A 21739-nucleotide genomic window follows, 5' to 3' on the forward strand; every position below is an offset into this window, starting at 1 on the left:
TGGTTCATGGGTTCAAGCCTCGCATCGGACTCTTCCCTGACAACGCGGAGCCTGCTTGGGATTCTCTCTCTCTCTCTCTCTCTCTCTCTCTCTCTCTCTCTGCCCCTGCCCTGCTTGCGTGCTCTCTCTCTCTCAAAATGAATAGAAAAAAACATTTTCTAAAAAAAAGAAGCAGCAGCTAGCTATTCAAAGCCAAAAAAGCAAAACTGCAGGTGTGAGTGGTCAAATGATTTGCCTTTCTGCCCAGGCTTCATGTGTAAAAGGACCTACAGGAAGAGGCACAGCCTGAGGGCTGGGAGGGCCTTACCGGAGACTGTAGAGCACTTTCCCATCGGGCTGGACCCGCAACATGACATTGTCCGTGGTGGTGTCGTGGATGAAGGAGCGCTTGGAGTGCACGAAAAACATGTCGGGGACCCAGATCTTCTTCACCAGACGGCCGTCAAACGTCATGCTGAGGTTGTTGGTGCTCGGGAAGGACAGCCTTTCGTCCTTCCAGTAGTGCCTCAGGTAGAGGGTCATCGTGAAGTCCTGGAGGGGAAGGGCAGAGAGGAGAACCCCACACACTGAACCCACTGGGTGTCAGCAGGACACTGCACCCCATGGAGCTGTCAGCGGCTGAGAATGCAACAGCAGAGTAGAGGTCTTGCTTCCAGTCCCCGGGGTTTGCTACAGTAGGAGGGGGACTGCAGGGGAGGGACACAGCAAGAGACCGCTAGCAGAACCCGTGTCCCTGAGACCCACCCCATCCCCTGCCAAGTGCCTCCACACTGACAAGGTGCTACTGTCAGTGCTTGTGACCCTCAACATATTGGGGCGAGTGGGGGGCTGGGCGGTACCAGCTAAGCACCCCAGCTCCTTGGCCCCTCAGCTGGGATAACCGTGAGGCATGTTCTCTGTTGACTCCTGGAGTACCCCCACTGGGACTGAGATTCCCAGTAGTAACTGGCTTGAGGCTCAGGTCTATGTGCTTCCTCCCCACCCTCATCTCACCTCCCCCCACTCTCTTCTCGATTTTCCTGGGATCACCTCTCAACTTGTGCTAGAATGCTTCTCTCAAGTCTGCTTTTTGGAGAACCCAAACTAAGCTAAGGCTGTAAAAAGTCCTGTAAGTCAAGGAGTTGTAGAACATTCTATTTTTCCACCCAAACTCATTAAAAAGGAAAAAAGGGACACTTTTCAGCAATTCATCTGCATTTCCGCAGCCAGATATAGGATCTACAGTTGTGGGATATCTGGCAGCTTCAACCACGGACCCTACGGTTTATGTTTGAGAGCCTTTGCCCAGAGAACCATCCCAATGGCAAAAAGGCACGGGAGGGAGATCGGCTTTGTCACCTGGCTCTGCTTCGTTCCAATTGGGTGGTTTTTGGCAAGTGTCTTAACCTTCCTGAGCCACCTATAAAATGAGTGTGGGCATTCCCGTAGCCAGAGAGTTGTGAGACCCAGTGAATTCGGGTGTGTGGACCTCCTGGCCCAGCATAGGCCCTGTGTGAATCCACCTGCTGCAGCCCTAGAAAAAGAAGCACTTTACCATGTCGACCTCTGAGATGCTGTCCAAGCTCTCCACCTGCACATCCACACCCACAGGAATGGCTGGACCTGCAAATGGGGCATGGCAAGAGCATTTATTCTTTCTATTTGAATTTTCACTATAGAAAAGACAGGCATAGGAGCATTTCCCCCCCTGGAGCCCCAGTTTCCTCAGTTTCCTGTCAGACTTGAAGGTTTGGTGTCCCCACATTTCAAGCTCAAATGAAGCCAGAAATCAAAGGGTTGGATCATAGGCTGCCTCCCTGGAATATTCCAACAAAGGTTTAAAAAAAAGAAGTTTGGGGGCATATGGGTGGCTCAGTTGGTTAAGCGTCTAACTTCAGCTAGAGTCATGATCTTGTGGTTTGTGAGTTTGAACCCCATATTGGGCTCTACGCTGACAGTGCAGAGCCTGCTTGGGATTCTCTCTCCCTCTCCCTCATTCTCTCCCCCACCCCCACTTGTGCTCGCTTTCTCTCTCTCTCTCTCAAAAATAAGTAAATATTTTTTTTAAAGTTTTCTTTATCTGAATCATTCAGGTGATTCTGAGATGATGAGGTTAATATAAAGCTTTCTTCTTTGGTTGCACATACTTATCTAAAGACACAATGAAGACCTAGCTCAAAGCTGAGTCTAATCTAAGGAGTTACGCCTTAGCATGGGGTTATCCACTTTATTTTTTATATTTGCCTCCTGATTTTGCAGCCTCTTGTGTCACGGAAGCCAGTGTCTCTGTCTGGCCATGAGAAAGTCTCTACCTGGTTAATAGGCACCCAGAACCAAAGCCACATTCAGGTCATTGGCCAAGCCCACACATCTGTACCTTTGCCACAGGATGGGGTAGCTTCCAAGGGCAACATGATGCAATAGGGTGGCCTTTGGCATTTCTAAGCCATGAAATCTTACTATCCATAAAGAGAAGGAGAAGTAGATTGCTGCCCCTTTTCCTCCCTGCTTTCAGGCATGGGAGGCAGGCATGGAGCAGACTCAGATTATCATGGATTGAGGTAGGTTTGGATCTAACAGCAGCAGGTTACAGATTAAATAAAGACTCCCTTCTAGAATCTGTTTATTCTTTGGGTCGAGGTGGCTAGAAGAAATAAAAACATGAGGACGGTTTCTAAAATAAATTTTTTATTGCAGGAAGAAACCCATGTAGATGAAAACGCTATTTGACACTGAGCAGGCTGAAATCTGGCAGCTGCAGGCTAAGCTTCAAAGTGCCATGACATCCCTCTGCTCTAGATCATTATTTTCTCAAGCTATTTTCATTTAATTAAATCCAGCAGACCACACTCTGCCCTCAGATACACACCCCTCGTTCCATCTGCCAGCTCCCAGATGAGAATGAATTTAGTCCAAGGTTGTGGTTTCAGAGTATTTTCAGGAGGCAGCTTTGGGATGTAGCAGCCCCATCTTCCCCTTGTCCTTCCCGCAGTGAGCCGCTGGCCTCACTGATCCCAAGCCTTCCTTATCAGGAGTAGTGGCCTGAGGACTGCTCAGCTAGCCTACCCTCGCCGTCGGCCAACAGGCACCTTCTGAGAATGTGTTTAGCAGGGCCCACAATGGGGCTGGGCAGGGGTGATGCTCAGAAGACACTGTGGGTTCCATCTTGGCCACCAAGCACGACAGAGATGGACCTGACCAGGGGAGAGCAAAGCTGGGTGGCCCCTTGCTTCGGTTTATACCCAGGCATAGGTGAACAGACCCGAAAAGAGTAGACAACCACGGCGAGTTGTGGCTCATACCTCCAAAGCCAGGCCTCATGCTGAAATCGTGGTCGTCTATCCTCAGAAGCTGCTCTGATTTTGTCAGTGGCGACTTGGTGATATCGGGACTTCGTTTCAGAATTGGACTGCCAAGAGGGGAGAAATGGGTTGAGCACATATTCCAATCAAAGCAGATAAAAAAATTTCTTGCATTCAGATGTGATCCTGACAAGTTCGATGGGATGTATGATTTCTTCTTTTAAGCTATTGGATATATCCTTTCCCTCTCTCCAGCTTTCTAGAGAAATGAACTGACCAGTAGTTTAGAATCATAACTGAGGAGCTTTAAAAACACCAATGCCCAGGCCCCACCTCAGAATTTTGGATTTGGGTGCTCTGGGAATGGGGCCTGGCAGTTAGTATTCTTAAAAGCTTCCCAGATGATTTTAATGTGTAGCTAATGCTGGTAACTGCTGGTCCTGGCCTTACTAAGAAGTCTATCCCCCTCCAAAGCACCATGGCCATTCCGGGAGGGTTTGAGCTAGAGGGGAGAGGAAGTGGGTGTGGGCAGAGCTTGGTACCCTTGACCTCTGTTGGCCCATTCTGTGGAAAGAGGATGGATTTGCCCTTGGAAAGTCCACCATCCTTATTCCATCAGAGGCAGCTTCTTGTTCTGCTGCTGGATTACACCTAGGGCCATTTTAATTTATTTTTATGTTTTCTAAATAGGTAATGCATTTACGGGGTTGGACAATTTTAGAAACGGAAATGCAGTGAAAAGTTTCTCTCCCATCTCTGCCTCTACCACATTTCTCCCATCCCCAGGTATCTCTCTGAATGATTTCTTGTTTCTTTGCAAGGTTTCTTGTAGGTACAAGTAAATACAAATATATGTCCTTAGTTCTCCCCTTTTTATTTTTTTTATTAAAAAAAATTTTTTTTAACGTTTATTTATTTTTGAGATAGAGAGAGACAGAGCATGAACGGGGGAGGGTCAGAGAGAGGGAGACACAGAATCTGAAACAGGCTCCAGGCTCTGAGCTGTCAGCACAGAGCCCGACGCGGGCTCAAACTCACGGACCGCGAGATCATGACCTGAGCTGAAGTCAGCCACTTAACCGACTGAGCCACCCAGGCGCCCCAGTTCTCCCCTTTTTAAAACCCAAAGTTAACATATAAACTCTCCTACTTTTTCTTTTTTTCTTTATTTAACTATTCTTTGGATTTTTTTCCATATCTAATTATCCCAAGCCTCTTGTTCTGTTTTGTACTGCATAGCATCCATTACATGGATGCACTGTAATTCACATGACCATCCTCAATTGGTAGATATTTGAATTGTTTCTAGTTTTCTGCTATTATAGGCAATGCTTCAATGTCCTTGAATAGTCTTCACCCAGCCATCAACACCATCTCTGGATCCACAGAAATAACTGACTACCTTCCCTGCTCCTCCTTATGCTAACACCAGTCATGTGTTCTCTTCAGGGTGCCATCACACACACCTTTCCCCTGGATGCAGTGGTTCCCAAACTGTGGCATGCATCAGTATCTCTTGGAGGGCTTCTTCAAACCTAGGTTCCTGAAACTCCCTTTTCTTCTGATGTTTCTGATTCAGTACGTCTGGGCTGAGGCTCAAGAATTTGCACCTCTAAGAAGCTCCCAGATGCCCCTGATGTCCCTGATCTGGAGACAACACTCTAAGAGCCACTGCCCTGGCTCATCTTATTCTCAATATATATGGTTTCCTCCTTTTTAACTATGTCCACCTTTAAGTCCTTTGCCATCTTCTTTCCTGTAGAAACCTTCATCATTGTGGGGAGAAAAAATGTGGCGGGGAGACAGAAAAACAGGGCTCTGACCTTCACTCTGACGCTGTCTGCGTGGTGCCTTTAGGCAACTTGTTTCCTGAGACTCAGTTCCTTAACTGATAGAAGGTAAGCTCTGAAGGGGTGTGAGGAATAAATGAGATAATGTGCATGCAAGTACTCTTCAAACTCTAAAAGGTACACAAATGGAAGAAGTCACTGTCGTTACTGAGCTGGTAAGGAAGTTTCCTTCCAAAGTAAGGGAATTAATGTGCTCACAGCAAAGGAAGCACTTCAGGGAAAGAATTTGAACTAGTGAACCAGGACCAAGCTACGCTGCTTATGGATGTAAGGGAGGAAGAAGCTAGGGACTTCGAGAGGAGGAAAGCTGGTCCCCGTCGCCTCCCTCATCCTCTCTCTCACCCAGCTGAAGCCAGGAGCCCCGCCATTTTTCCTTTCCAGTTCTCCTTTCCTCTGGTCCCCCACCTTCTGCCTCCAGCAAATGGACCAGGGGTGGGGACTGCTTCTGAAAATCACCACAGGTGACGTGTGAAGAAGAGACATCTTTAGAATGGTGTGCATGTGTTGATGGCCATGCTTGCCTTGTCTGTCGGCATCTTTGCTTCTGTCTCTGTGTACGACGAACATTAAAAACAAAGGCATGCTAGAGACAGTCTAGGTACTCAAATCAACAAAGTACTCCTCACCCTTCAGATCTACTGCCAATATTGTCAGAATAAAATATGAACGAAAAAAACAAAACTATGACGCTTCACTGCATTAATTTAGCCTTTTGCTGAGCATTTTCCCAGTATTCACAGGAGCAGGGATTTGGAGGATTAATTACTTAGACTGGTCTGAGGAGATCTGACTTAAAAACCTCTCCCCCCTCGGTTTACCAGAAGGTAAACCTCTCCCCCTTGGGCAGATCAGAAATTGATGCCACTCTTTACTTGAATCTACCACGAAACCGTTACTACAGAGAGTAACACATTGCCAGGTGGACTGTATCACTTGGGCATCCTTGCCGTCTGGCTTGTGGATTCAGCTACATGGGCACTGGCAGGAGATGACAGAGCAGGGCATTTGTTCCTCAGTCTCTTCCTGCTTCAATGCCAGGGACTAGCAATGTCTGTGTTGCTCTGTAATTACAGATAATCAGAGTATCTTCAATAATTTCCAGTAATACTATTTCCCCTCCAGGCCTGTGGGTAGTCATGGCTTCCTTCTGTTCCTAGTCCTGGTTGGTTCTCTGAACCTTGGCCACAGCTCTGCGAGTAGTCCCTGTGTTCAATTATTGTTTAAGCCCTTTTGAGTGCACTGCTGTTTTCTGCCAGGACTCGAATGATGCACACACATCGGGACTGATGCATAGGGATTATGTCATCTGTAGCAAAGTGGAACAGAGACAGGAGCTCAGCAGGAGTGGGTCCCAAGAGTGGGTCCCAGGCATAGGGAAAAGCTAAGATTGGAGGGAGGGCTGCTCCTTGGGCTACAGGCCATCACAACTGATGGTCGGCAGGGACAGGATGAGACCACAGGCCACCAAAGGCAGAGTCTTATCTTTAGCACCTTATACAGTGCTGGGTTCCTGTGGGCTCTCAACGCTGTTAATTGAAGGAAGGAAATGGCCCCCTAGATGGGCATCTGAAAAGGGAAGCAGGAGGAACGGAAAGAAGGGCTCAGAATGGAAATTGAGCTCGACCCAGTTCTTTCTTTGGCTTTGGGCCAGCCTGAAACAGAACTGGGCTCTGAGACGCCACTGCCTTTCCCATCGTGAAGCCTAGATTCTAGCCTAGAAAAGACTGATAAACAGGATTCTTAAAGTCTTTTTCATTGATGTTTAATATTTTTAAATAACATTTTTTCCCTTATGTGCCCATGTTTTAAAAATTACAAAATAAAGGAGAAAATAAAAACCATTCAAAAATAATCTTTGCCAGGGTGCCTGGGTGGCTCGTCAGTTAAGCATTGGACTCCTGATTTCGAGAGGTCATGGTCAGGTCATGATCCCACAGTTTCATGAGTTCAAGCCCCACATTGGGTTCTGTGTCGACAGCGTGGAACCTGCTTGAAACTCTCCCTCTCTCTCTGCCCTTCCACTGCTTACACTCTCTCTTTTTCTCAATAATAAATAATAAATAAATAAAAGAAAGAAATAATCTTTGCCATCTGTATATATCCTCATCCTTTGAAAGGAGAAAGAGAGAACAAGAGGAGATACTGTAACTTGCTTTTAAACTCAAGTTGCAATATATCATGAAATCTTCTACATGGCATTGGCATCTTTTTACCAGCCAGAAGTATGATTATTCATTTTTTTTAAAAGTAGGCTCCACATCCAATGTGGGGCTTGAATTCACAACCTCCAGATCAACAGTCACACACTCTACTGACTGAGCCAGCCAGGCACCCCTGATTATTAATCTTGAAACGAAGTATGACACACAGAAAATAATAGGAATAACCAACAGTGCTTGAGTACTTACTATCTGTCAGGTACTATGCTAACTTACATTACATGTATTATCTAGGGTTAGTCCTCATAACCTTGAGGTAGGCTTTATCATTATTCCCATTTTATACATGAGGAAACTAAGACACAGAGGGTCTGAGTAACTTGCTAAAGTGATGATCCAGGAGTCAAATCCAGAGGGTCTGTCTCCAACCAACAGAGGGTCTGTTGGAAGATTTGGCTCTGATTGCCTGGAATTTGGGTTAGATGTAAAAGGTCTAAGCTTATCTTTCCCTCACATAAGAGCTAGCATGGGCTCAGCGCAAAATCGATGCCCACACATTTATTGAATGAGCCTCTGGGAAGTTATGGAGAAAGCACAGACATGTCCCAAGTTATGATGATATAGGATAACATTTGAAACAGCTTTGGGGGCAGTAAAGTTTTGGGCTGTACGTTTTTTGAACACCCATGTTCATCCTATCCTTTTGGACAGAATGAAAAGTTCTGACCTATGGTACATCCTGACATTTCCTTCTTATAGTTCCTAGTCAGCTCGTGTGTGGATGGTGTTTTCCCAAAGCACATCTCAGAACTCTCTCAGAGGTTAGGTAGAGCAGGGTTGGGAACCCATGATGAGCAAGGGGTCTGCTGGACATCTCCCTCATTTGGCTAAGAGCAGAGCACCTGATAAGTTATACTTCACTTTGCTGATGAGGTCACCTCTGAGAAGATAGAGAACTTAATTTTGACAAGGAAGGAATCCTTTCAACTAGCTAATGGAAACACTCTTGTTTTCGTGGCATGTGTAATAGCCACGTATACATAAAGGCTCTTTCTCTGCCTCAGCTCCCCCCACTTCTGTCCCCCACAGTTGCTGGTTACACCTCTATGCCTTTGCTCCTGCTGTCCCATCTGTCTGGAAGTTCCTTGCCTCCATTCTTCATACTCCTTACCTAGACAATGCCTTGTGTTCCCAGATCAAGTATTACCTCTTCCTGGAAGAATTCCTAGGTTTCCATCCTTCCCGCCCAAATCAACACTTCTCTTCTTCACATGCCTTATTAGAATGTGCACCAGCCTGTGTGGCCAGGGGCTTTCTGACCACTTCACGCACTTCACCGTGAGCTATATCAGGGTGAGATCTTTCTCGTACATCTCTGTAGCCCCAGCTCCTGGCAGTGTGAAGAAATCAGATTTCACAAAAACACATACAAAATATAAAAGGAGAAACGTAAACCTAAAGGTGTATCCTAAAGAGTTGAATGGACCTGCGAGAAATGTGCCAAGGAGGCCAAGGCTTAAACGAGGTGAGACTCAAGAAAGGTGCTAAAGACAAGAAGCTTTCCCTAAAGTATTCTGAGCCAGAAGAGTCAGCAGAGGGAAATACACTGCTTGGTGGGTAGGCAGAAATGTTAACAAACGGTAAGTGTCAGGCCGGGAGTCTGCTAATAGAATCCAATCTCCATCAGAGAGACTGGCCTTCGCATTGGGAAGGGAGCAGTGAAAAAAAAATAGTTGTTGCCCAGCATGGTGAAAATGCTGGCATGAGATCATCTAACTCAGGGTATCTCAGTATGAATGCACTTTGGGGTCACCCGAGGAACTTGAAACTTCCCAAGCCACACCCCACACCAGAGGTGGGACCCAGCCATCAGTAGCTTTCAAACCTCCTCTGCCAGTATTGAGAACCACTTACTGTTCTAGCTTTTTTAATGGAACGCAAGCCTACAGACCCAGATGTATTACAGCTTGGGAAACTTAAGGATTATGCAGCAGAAAAAATCTGGAAAATAAGAGAGAGACCAGAAAACTGAAGATGGGAAAATGCTTCTTGATAGTCACAAAGAACAAAGGGTATCATGAAAACTGCGGATGTTAAGCTCCAGGTTGTCTCCTGGCCATGTGCTAGAACTTTGATTACAAAGACAACTTAGGAACATTGCTGTGTCCCACTACGTCAATGGTGTGAAACCAGTGAGAGCTCAGACAGAGCAAGACATCCTAAACCCTAAACTGATCTCCTTTCCCTGGGTGGGGCCTCCACTTGGCAGATCCGGGGAGTGTCACTGGGTAATGTGCATAGCGTAACTGTCCTCAAAGCAGAGACGAGCCCTAAGGGGGTTCAGGTAGAATGACAGTCTGCACAGGAGCTTCTTATCCGTGCCCATGACAAGATGGCATAGGTGGGGCCCAGGGTCTTCAGGGGTTTCCTGAGCTTTACAACATCCGAAGCACTTTCCCATAGTTTGGCTCACACAGCTTACAGGTGTGAGGTTACAGGTTATTGGCTTACAATAACCCTGAGGTGACAGACATAATTGACTCCACTCGACAGAAGAAACAGACTCGAGGATGTCAAGTGACTTGTCTAAAGTCATGGAGTGACTATGTGGCAGCTCCAAGTCCCAAAGCCTTCTTATCGTTTGGAGCCAGTCTTGCCACCGCTGCCCCATCTAGCTGAGGGGCTTTGGTGATGGATTCTCGGGGTTGCCTGTAACTGTGCCTGCCCAAGCCAAAACTTCAAAGGAAATCATCACGGGCACAGCCAGGGTTCCACCTTACCTTAAGGGAACATAAATTCAGAGCTATGATGGTAAGTAGGGTAAGGGCTTGGGAGTGGGCACTTAGCTGGCTGTTTTACATGGATGGCCAGCGAACATTTCCCTGAAAGTGACAATCAAGCAGAGGCCTGAAGAAGATGAGAAAGCAACCTCCTGATGCCAGAAAAGAGTGGACAGAGGCCATGAAGTGGGGCTGCACAGTGTGCCCCAGGAGCAGCAAGGAGGCCTGTGTGGAGATAGAAGGGAGGTTGGGGAGGAGACATGGGCCAGACCAGCCAAGTTTGCTCTGCTGCTTACCTGAGACTGAACACGGGGCTGCTTTCCAGTGTGCCCATCCTGAGTAAGGCTGCTAGGATATGTTTTGTTTTGTTTTTTTTAAGTAAAAAAAGTTTTTAAACATTTATTTATTTTTGGGAGACAGAGAGAGATGGAGCATGAGCAGGGGAGGGGCAGAGAGAGAGTGAGACACAGAATCTGAAGCAGGCTCCAGGCTCCAAGCGTCAGCACAGAGCCCTACATGGAGCTCGAACCCACGACCCGGAAGATCATGACCCGAGCCGAAGACAGATGCTTACCCAACTGAGCCACCCAGGCACCCTGCTATGATATTTTGTACACATTGCTCTCTGGGGCATTGACCTAGCAGGGAGGATACCTGCCAGCACACAGTCTCAAGCCCCAGCTTTTCTGGCTGTGGACAGAACGCCACACGTTTCTGCTATCAGTTTCTGTTTCCTCTGCTGCGAAATAAGGGGTTGGGTCATGGGGGAGCTTGGAGACCTTTCAAGTCTGTTGCAGAAGGCATCATCCCTATGGTACTAAAGGCACTTTATAGCTCTAGCCCTATGGGTGGATGGCAATGTGGAAAGGGTCAGTTCACTGGCAGAGCCACACAAATATGGTTTTGGCTTCCTCGCAGACCCCCCAGCACAGGGTATATGTGAGTGTGTGTGTCCGTGTGCATTTAACTTTTATTTATCTAATAAGGATGTTACCATAATGTTATTTATATTACATTTCTTGAATTGCTATAGAGGCTGTGCATTTTTCCACGTAGTGAATAAGTATTCTGTATTTTTCCTTGGGTATAAATAGTTCATTTCTTTTGATTTCTTATTAAGTGGAATTTTGGGTAAGTAACCGATAATCTGCTTTTCAAACCACAACCTCTAAGAATGTGTGATGGGTAATTTTATATGTCAACTTTGCTAGGCCATGGTACCCAGTTTTTGGTTAAATACAAGCCCGGATGTTACAGTGAGGTATTTTTAAACATGTGATTAGCATTTACATCAGCAGACTTTCAGCAAAGCAGGTTGCTCTTCATGGTGTGGGTGGGTCTCATCCTATCAGATGAAGGCCTTAAGCGAAAATGCTGAGTCCGCTGAGGAAGAGGGAATTCTGCCTCCAGACTGTCTTCAGACTCAAGATGCAACATCATCTGCCACTGAATTTCTGGACTGCTATCTGCCCTGTAAGTTTCAGACTCGGTAGCCCCCACAACCACATGAGCCAATTCTTTCAAAGGAATAAATCCTCCTCCCCACCTCTCCCTCCATACATACGTATATATTTCAGTACATCACACAATATATCTATGTAATACCATATATACAGATAGACAGATACATATTACATGCATCCTACTGGTTCTATTTCTCTGGACAACCCTGACTAATACAGGATGTGTATACTCATGGACACCTAAGGTCTGCACACCTGTGGGAGACCTGAGCTTCCTGGAACCAAAAGACAGCAGGGATTGTGTCTGGTGTGGGTGGACCAGCCCAATTTCATTTGCCTTCTGATCTTGTCTCAGAGTCCCAGCTCAAGGTCATCTGATCAAGCCTTCTTCTTGTCACCATGACGGACTCCTGTTCCCACCAACCTGGCAGCTCCTTGGCACACAGGCCTGGGCTGCTATCACCCTCAGTGAGAGGGCACAGCAAGAACATGCTTGTCACCCTGCGTCTCTGGTAAAATCTTGACCTAGATCATCTCTTTTATCTTCTACATACGTCCCAACATAAATTTCCTATGCCTTCCCATTTGAAGACACTGGATTGCTTTCTTTTAATTTAAAGCTTTGATTTATTTTCTACCTATTCTCTTTATCAGAATTCTCAGGTTGTATTTTTCCCATTTATTAAAGTTCTTCAGCTACTTTCTAGATACCACTTTTGACCTTGGAGAGATCTGTCTCTATTTCCAATGCTACCCCCTTTATAAGCAAACTTTGTTTACTGATCATATACTATCCACCGTGTACCTACATGCCTTTGAACACTTTAGGCTCTCAATAAATGTCTTTTGAGTGGAATTCCCATCACTAATTAAATATATCAGCTTTTACAAAAACAAAACCAGGGGTTCCTGGGTGGCTCAGTAGGTTGAGTGTCCAACTCTTGATTTTGGCTCAGGTTATGATCCCAGGGTTGTGGGATCGAGCCCCACATCAGGCTCCTTGCTGAGGTAGAGCCCATTTAAGATTCTCTCTTCTCTCCCTCTGTCCCTCTCCCCTGCACTTCACACTCTCTTTCTCTCTCTAAAAATTAAAAAAAAAAAAAACCTATTTTAAAAATAAAAAAAACAAGACCAAAATAAGCATGCAAATAAAGGGTATGTTTGTCAAGGAGCCAGCTTGCAATGCATTTTGATAAGTGAAGTGACTAAGTGAACTTGTCCACTTACCCCACATCTCGCCCTCTCACCTGGAAGTGGAGCAGGACCAGGCCTAGAAGGGTGAGTAGTAAAGGCCCACAAGGGGACTTGGTGTCATAGTAATTATAAGTCACAATCACTTGTTTGAAGTGAGGCAGCTTATAGCATGGGAAGGAGCTCAGATTTGTCACCAGTCAGACTTCAGTGTGAATCTCAGGGTAGCCACAAACTAGCTGTAAACCTTGGGCAAGTTACTTGATCTTTCTGTGCCTCAATTTTCCATAAAATGGGGAAATAATACTAACTTTACAAGATTGCTATAAAGATTAAGCCAGAAAATGTTTGAACCACATAAAACGGCTGACATTCAACTGGTTTTGACCTAGAAAAACATTTTCATATAGTTCAACCTGAACCTTACATCTGTCAATGTAATGTCCTGTTCTCACTTTATGATGGTGAGAGGAGGGCACTGGACATGGAGAAAAGAGGGATGTGGAATTCTAAAGGGATTTTTCATGACCCTGCCACAGGCATTGTACATCTGGGGGCTTTTCTCTTCTCATCTTTAAAATGAAGGGATTTCTAAGGTCCTTGAAATTCTGACAGTCTGTAAAAATTATTTGATTAAATGTCTGTCACCTCCACTAAACTCAGCATCTCAAGGGACCACCATTGCCTCCACCAAGCCCTGGGCACAGTACCCGAAGCATAATGTAGTGAGTACATATTTGTGGGGCGAATAAAGTACAGGAATAGCAAAAATCAGAACTCATTTATTCATGGTTAACACTTCTTGAGTATCTATCATGTATCCGATATTGTACTTGAACTTAGGGAGACAAGGATAAAGGTGCTAGTGGAGTCCTTGTTATGGACTGGACTGTGACCCCTCCCCATCCATATGTTGAAACCCTAACTCCCAGTGTGAATATATTTGGAGATAGGGCCTATAGGGAAGTAATTACAGTTCAATGAGATCATAATAATGGGGCTGTGATCCAATAGGACTCACGTCCTTACAAGAAGAGGAAGACACCAGAGATGCCCCCTCTGCCCCTGCTGGCAAACACAGAAGAAAGACCATGTAAGGACAGAGCAAGAAGGTGGCTGTCTATAAGCCAGGAAGAGAGCTTTCACTAGAAACCGAATTTGCTGGCACCTTGACCATGGACATCTAGCCTCCAGACCTGTGAGAAAATAACTGTCTATTGTTTAAGCCACCCAGTCTGTGGTAATTCATTATGGTAGCCTGAGCAGACTAACACAGCCCTCAAGGAGCTCATCGTCTAGAAGCCGAGGCAGATGAGGAGGAAGTGCTAATGCTGAGAGATTAGTCCTCTGAGATGGTACAGACTGGGCTGTGGAAACTCCAAAGTAAGTCGCCCAGTTGAGACTGAGAGGCAGGGGTGGAGGAGGGCCAAGGAAGGCTCCTCCAAGAAAGTGACATCTCTGGTAAGCATAGGAGCAGGAAAGAAATGAGCAGGAGAGAGAGGAAAGCGAAGGAAGGCATCATGAGCATGGGAGCAGCCTGAGCACAGGCCTCAGAAAACAAGACTGAGCGAAAGGTAATAACTGGACAAGAACCAGGAGCACAAAGAGAGTCAAAAGTTCAAGCAAACCATCTGGAGAATTGGGGGACAAGATGAAGAGTGGACAGCACTTACACAGGAGAAAATCAAATTCCAAGACACTCTGGGCAATCAGAGACCCAGTTCGTAATTAAGTGGCTTGTGCTTTGTCAGGACAGGGATTTGAGAGCAAATAGCTCTTGCCTCATCACCACCTTTCCCCTGGCTTCCTTGCTTCATCACGTGAACCCGCTGGGTCTCTTCTGGCCTGAAAGCTCTCGCCTGTCAACCACACCAGTCGCAGCCTTTCTGGGCACAGCCGAGTTGCTTGTACGAGTTACCTCTACCCGCCCCATCTTCTCCCCGCTCTTCAACCCACCGCCCTGCTCTTCTCTTCTCTGACGTCATCAGTGGCTCTTGGCTGCTGTGTTTTTGTGTGATCTGACCCTATTGTTCACTCCCCCCTTCTGGAAACTTAACATTTCACCGGAATGCCTCTCTGGTGTGTAAGCCTCTTGAGGGCAAAACCTGGATCCGATTTAGTCACCGATGAAGCACTCATTGCCCAGTGTGGTGTTGGGCCCATAACAAGCATCTGACAACTCTTGAATAAATGGCTGTCTTGGCCTCTTTGACACCCCTCTACTCCAATCATGTGCCCACTTCTTTGGTCCCTCATTTCCAGTGTCCTTCACCAAGGCTCCTTCCTCTGTCCTCTCCTTAAATGTTGCTCTTCCCTAAGGTTCTGTCCTTGATCCTATTCTTATTTCATGCAACATGGTGTCTTTGGGTCGCCTCACCTACCACCTCCTGTGAGGACTCCTGTTAAATCTACATCCCCAAGCTTGATTTCCCTCCTGAGCTGTGGACCTATAGCCTCCAACTGGACAGCTATCTCTTAGCATCTTGTGAAAGCACATCCACGTCCACATGCTCATACAGAACACCTCTTTCCCCCCAAATCTGCCCCTCCTCCTGTCTCCTTTCCCTGGCACCACCCTCTACCCAGTCACACAATCCAAATTACCTACTAGTCTTCCACCCAAGCTAATTCTGACAATTCTAGCCCCTTAAAGCTCTCAAATCCATCTCCCCTAGTCCTGTTCTTTCCACAAATGTCCTACTCCCGGCTTTCAGCATCCCTCACCTGGGCTAAGGCATAGACTCTGGATTACTTTCTCTGTCTCCCCTCTAGCACTCTTTCCGGCCTCCCACCATACTGCTACCAGTGTGATCTCTCCAAAAATGGAAGTCCGCTGAAGCAACTCAGACCCTCTTTACCTTCAGAATCAACTTGAATTCTTTAGCATAGCAAAGCAAGTATAGTAACAGTACTTCTGGCTTCTGGTAGATCAGTTTGCCCTCCCAGAGCAAGAGCTGGCATTTGTCCCAGGGCCTGCGGTGTAGACAGGTTATGCCTCCATTCCTCCAGGGAGGAGAGAGAGACAATAACTATTGATTCATCCTGGAAACATTGCTCAATGCCCTGACATTCTGATGTTTACCAAGCATGGATCTGTGAAAGGAACTCCACCTGGATGTGCCTCCCATGGAGATCTCGGAGGGGAAAAACACTTGAATAATTTGCCAGGGTGGAGACTACAGTGAGGCAAGTGAGAAAAAAACCTAAGGAGGCACTCTCAGGATCATGCAAGTGCCTCCTTCAATTCTGCACCATAGACACCGCACTTGCCTCACCCTGTTCTGTGAGTGTGTTCATCTTGCTTCCCATTCCATTAGGATAAATTACAAAAAGAAGCCTGGATACAAACTACTAGCATCTTATGAGTTTAGATTCTGGATGAAATTAAGTGATCCCTTTAAAAATTTAGGTTACATATGGGTACCTAGGTGGCTCAGTCGGTTAAATGTCTGACTTCAGCTCAGGTCATGATCTCACAGTTCGTGAGTTCGAGTCCCACGTCGGGCTCTGTGCTGACAGCTCAGAGCCTGGATCCTGCTTTGGATTCTGCATCTCCCTCTCTCTCTGCCCCTTCCCTGCTTGCACTGTCTCTCTCTCTCTCTCAAAAATAAACATTAAAAAAATTTTTAATAAATAAAATAATAAAAATTTAGGCACATTAAAACTTAATCTGGTTGGTGGATATATAAATTGGATCCACCAATCTGGAAAACAGTTCGGCCAAATATATTTGGAGATTTAAGGTTCTAGTGCCACTTCTAGGAGTCTATTCTAATTAAAAAATCACATATGTAGGGGCACCTGACTGGCTCAGTCAGTAGAGCATGTGACTAGCCCAGGGTCTTGAGTTCAAGCCCTATGTTGAGGATAGAGCTCACTTAAAAATAAACATGTATGTAAACAACTATTCTCATATACAAAGATATTCATGTATAATATTTATAATACTTAAATGGTGGTACATTTTGCATTATAATGCAGTCACTCAAGTGATAATTATGTAGACATTAAATAAGTAAACATGCAGACAAAACCATATAAATATAATGAGTTTACAAAACTGGACGTATAGAATAATCCCAAACTAGTCAATACCCAGGACATGCTTAGAAAAAAAATAATAAAAGATTGAAAGAAAATGCACAAAAATGTTAACATTAACACCCATAAACTTCTGAGCTTAGGGATTACAGGTGGTTTTTGTGTGTTTCTAAAACATTTTTTCCCATTTTTTAAAATGTTAAATAACGGTCATGTATAACTTTCATACTAAAAAAAGAAAGTTCTTTTAAGTAAATTTTTTTTTAAAGAAAATCTGTTTCACTCTCTGGGACTTCTCTTCATCATTGGTATTTACCAACTGGTCGCCACTCCAACTCTGGTTTAGGAGAGAGGCTGAGAAGTTTTTGACGACAACCAATAGGGTTTGTTGCTGTTGTCGCTTTTAATCCTCATGAGCACATTTGGTTCAGATAATCTCTATGGCTGTAGCGCTCCACAAATTCCACTGTCTGCCCAAGCAACTCCTGACTCTGACAGAACCAGGGCATATGGCTTGTACACAGCAGTCCCCCTCAGCGTCCAGGATTTACTGCGATCCCCGGATATTTCAGCTCCTAGCTTTGCGATGTTGATAAAATATCCTGAAACAAGTGCTGTGAGCCATAGCTGGCTGTTCGGAAGCCTGTGGGGGGTAGGGAGGCTCTCAAGACCCAGGAGGGGGACATGGAGGAGCTAGATACCCAGCTCTCTCATTAGCCCTGAATGCTAGAAAGCTGGATTTCCTTTCACATAAATTGATATTTCTGACCTCTATTTGTATTTACATCCAGAGATAAGGAGACCTGAAGCTTAATTTGGACCCAATGCCGATAAAGAAACTGAGAGTCAAGATGCCCTTACTGCCTCTATTTCCTCATCAGTAAAGAGAGCTGGATTAGGTTTTCTCCAAATGGGCTATTTTACTGATAAATGTCAGGCAAGCAGGTGTGCAAGTGTGCACTTGATCACCAGCACTGTCATCAGAGCTGCCTGAGAGGCCGAGTGTCAGAGGGTGTCTGTTTCTGCCTAAGATGCCGCTCGGACACCACTTCAGCCAGGGTGGCACATACCGTTGGCATCGAGCAAGGGTCCGGTCTGCAGGCAGGTCCATCCTTGCACCCTTTCCGCTTACTGGTAGGGGATGATCCAATGATCCATCTAGCCAGACAGCTTGAAGAAAGCTGCCTTGTTTTCTTTTAAAAGATGTTAAAAAGGACCCACAAATCTAACAGAAATAATTAGAACTAACAGAATTATTTTCACTAATTAGAGGTCCCATGGAATTTGCAGACTTGTTTCCACCTAGGTTGCAGACATCAAATAAATGCCTTTAATTTTTTAAAAAACATACATATATTCCTTTTTCCCAGACTCTATCTTTCACCCAGGACAATTCATAAGAGATTTAAGAATATGCAACGGTAGCACTATATCTAATCTAGCATCATTAAAAAACAACATAATTCTAACTTCCTAAAACATAGAAAGCAGGAGAACAAAGGGAAAAGTGGGGAAAGGCATCCACATAAAACACAGTATTATGGAAATGATTCTGGAACAATACCATTAGCTCTATCCCTAAAAGTCCACTCACCTGCCCTTCTTAGACGTCTCGTGTACTTCTCTTCTTCGCCAATGCACTCTGCTTTCAGTGGCCAAAACCCATCCCCACCACAACAGGAAGATGCCAACTTTCATATTCTGGACAGCCAACATGGGTTTCCAAATCCAAATGGTTCTCTCAAGAAACAGCAAAAAGGAAAAGGATGTTCTTTTTCTCTCTTAAGACATTATTGGTCTGTTCATTATTACAAGGATGTTTACTCATGCAAAAAAAAAAAAAAAAAATCAACCCACAGTATGCAATCTGGAGAGCAGGAGAAAGCAATTTCCACTAAACCTATAAATCCTCCTACGTCAGATGTCAGGGATTTTCTGAACTGAGGTTGAAGCCCTGTGTTCCTGTCGAACAATTATTTCGACCAGTCTAAATTAGTTCATCATCAGATGCGTGAGTATGTTAGTAAAGGTCTGTATTTTCTGGTCCAGTGAATAGAAGGAAAACGAACCAAAGCAATTTCCAAAATGAGAAATGCCAGAGGTGCTGAACCACTTCCTATGCCAAGTTAATGAGCTCCTCCCTGGATCTATTTTAAGCTTCCGGCCATTATTATTTGCTTTAGCTGAAGGCTGGATTTGTACAGCGCCCCGCCCCCACTCCTTCCTATACTGAATCCACAGAACCTCTGGGCTTCCTACCTGGGCAGGTTTTCTATATGGCTGAGGTTGGGAGGGCTAGTGGGGAAGAGGCTTTTTTGTCTTCATTTGCATAGAAAGAACTAAATTTTCTTGTCAGCTGTATTATTTGTATTATGAACTTCTCTAGACTTTTCACATTTAAAAAAATACCAGAAATAAATTAACAGTAGCCATTAAGTCTGTGTTATCTATTGTTAAAAACAACGGGCCCAAAATGGAGTCACTTAGGCTAAGCTCCATGTCACCAAATCAAGACTTAGTTTCAGCTCTCCCAGAAATGGAATCTTTTTTTTTTTTTAAGTTTTGTTTATTTTGAGAAAGAGGGAGAGAGAGACAGTGAGCACATGAGCAGGGGAGGGGCAGAGAGAGGGAGAGAGAGAATCCCAAGCAGGCTCTGCACTGTTCGTGCAGAGCCCAATGTAGGGTTCGAACTCAGGAACTGTGAGATCATTACCTGAGCTGAAGTCAAGAGTCTGACACTTAACCAACTGTGCCACCCAGGAGTCCCCAGAAATGGAATCTTAAATCAGTCAATCAGGAATCGCCTAATTAGCACTAGTTAGGTAATCTACCTGACAGACCCTTGTCATCCCCTAAAAAAAAGCAACCTTGCAATAACCAGTCCACTTAAAAAAAATTTTTTTTTTAATGTCTATTTATTTTTTGAGAGAGACAGAGTGTGAGCAGGAGAGGAACAGAGAGAGAGAGAGACACAGAATCACAAGCAGGCTCCAGGCTCCGAACTGTCAGCACAGAGCCCGACATGGGGCTCAAACTCATGGATCGCTCAAACTCACGGACCACGAGAGCATGACCCGAGCTGAAGTCGCCACTTAACCAACTGAGCCACCCAGGCGCCCCTAACCAGTCCACTTTTTTGTCAAGTATAACTTCCTTGTCGCCCACCTACACTGCACTTCCGCTTCTACAAATCTCTCATTTTATAGAACTCCTCAGAGCTCTTTCCTAGCTACTAGATTAGATGTTGCCTGATTCATGAATCAGATCATGAATGAATAAGATCTTCAAAATGTACTCAGTTGAATTTCTTTTATTGTTTATTTATTTTGAGAGAGAGAGAGAGAGAGAGCAGGGAAGGGGTAGAGAGAGGGAGAGAATCCCAAGCAGGCTCTGCACTTTTGGTTCAGAGCCCATGCTAGGCTCAAACTCTCAAACTGTGAGATTCATGACCTGAGCCAAAATCAAGAGTCAGACACTCAACCGACTGAACCATGCCTCTTCAGCTGAATTTTGTAAACATCATAGTTTTTCTTTTCTTTTTCTTTTTTTTTTTTTGTTCAAAAGACTGCTATAATCAACTGGCCAGAGTTTATGTCTTTCATCAAAGAAAAGCAGTCTCAGAATCTCACGGAAGAAGACAGCACAAGGTCCTTCAAACTACTGACTCTTCAAATCTTGGCTGACATGGCTTGGATAATTTTCAGAGAACTTTAGCAGAAGTTAGTTGGGATTTCCAGGCCTCTTTATAGTTGAAAAGCAGACAGTTTCATGAAACTGCTAACCTGACATCCATCAGAATGAGAATTAATTATATAAGATTGAACCAATTGCTGCAGGAAATTTTATTGAGGTTATTTGGAATATTGTTGATTTGCTTTAATGCTCTATTTACTGGATGTGTAAAGAAGCCTTTTCTTTTTCTTTTTATGCTATATGCTATTCACAATAATTTTGTAAATTCTGCTGTTGTAAACTAAAATGAGACATTTAAAAATGATATATGATTCTCACCAACAGTCAATTACCCTCCTTGGAATTCAGAAACTTACCTAGTGTCTTTACTTTTCAATACAGTTATTTACATATGTTCCATAAGAATCTGTCCTCCTTTTTGCCAGAATATAACTAAAAGACTCCATTGTGCAATCAAGGCCTTCCCTGAAATATTGTCATCATCATACTCAGTTGACTAGATGTGACAAGCCATTTTAAAGAACAAAGTTTGGGGGCACCTGCCTGGCTCAGTGGGTAGTGCGTGACTCTTGATCTCGGGCTTGTGAGTTAAAGCCTCATGTTGGGTGTAGAGACTACTTAAAAATAAAATCTTTTAAAAATAAATTAATTTAAAAAATAAAGAACAAAATTAGGCTGTAATTATGGAGTCAACGTCTGCAAAGTCCTCTGAGGAAAACTGGCCTGGACCACCCTTTTTAGGTAGTAAGAAAGGTCATTTCAAAGGTAAGCCATTGGGGTAGTTTTCAAAACCTCAGGAAGAGAGGAACTTGCCCAAAGGTACTGCAGCTAAAGGCTGGTGGAGGATCTTGGGACAACAAATAAGACATGCTTTTCAAAGTCCAGTCTAAGATTCCTTATGATAACTTGTAGGTAGGAGTTAACTTGGTACCATTTGATGCTGTATTACCCTAGATTTTGCAAAGCAAGCTGAAAGAGGCCTCTCTGATCAATCAACAATCTTGATGCCCCTATTTTAAGTAATCAGCCAAAGCTAATGTGACCAGCTTTTTTTGGTGACCAAGAATAATCTTTGAAATTATGTATGATCACAAGGGGAAGGAAGTCTGTCAGGAAAAGCTGTCGGATATTGAAATGGTCGAAAGAGATTATTGCATGTCCTTACAATAGAATGCAAAGCTTTGTCCAATGGACCCTCCTCATTCTATAACGACGTGGCCTTTGATTGTCTTTGACCAGGTTATTTTACAGCGCCATAACAGTAGACATTAACATGTAGAA

At 44.6% G+C, this 21739-nt stretch overlaps 1 protein-coding gene across 1 annotated transcript in view; it reads right to left on the reverse strand.

Moving 5' to 3' along the window:
* Window positions 1-18851, reverse strand: part of GABRR1 (gamma-aminobutyric acid type A receptor subunit rho1) — a 29303-nt gene extending 10452 nt beyond the window's left edge. Inside the window, exons 1-4 of the mRNA XM_030315960.2 lie at window positions 18360-18851; window positions 3282-3388; window positions 1535-1602; window positions 308-531 (exon numbers count right to left, since the gene is read on the reverse strand). Of these exons, the coding sequence (XP_030171820.1) occupies window positions 308-531; window positions 1535-1602; window positions 3282-3388; window positions 18360-18481 (521 nt within the window). The 5' untranslated portion in view covers window positions 18482-18851. The remainder of the gene's footprint in view (window positions 1-307; window positions 532-1534; window positions 1603-3281; window positions 3389-18359) is intronic.
* Window positions 18852-21739: the final 2888 nt, after the last annotated feature.

Source organism: Lynx canadensis, chromosome B2 (assembly GCF_007474595.2).
Source record: "Lynx canadensis isolate LIC74 chromosome B2, mLynCan4.pri.v2, whole genome shotgun sequence".
NCBI lineage: Eukaryota > Metazoa > Chordata > Mammalia > Carnivora > Felidae > Lynx > Lynx canadensis.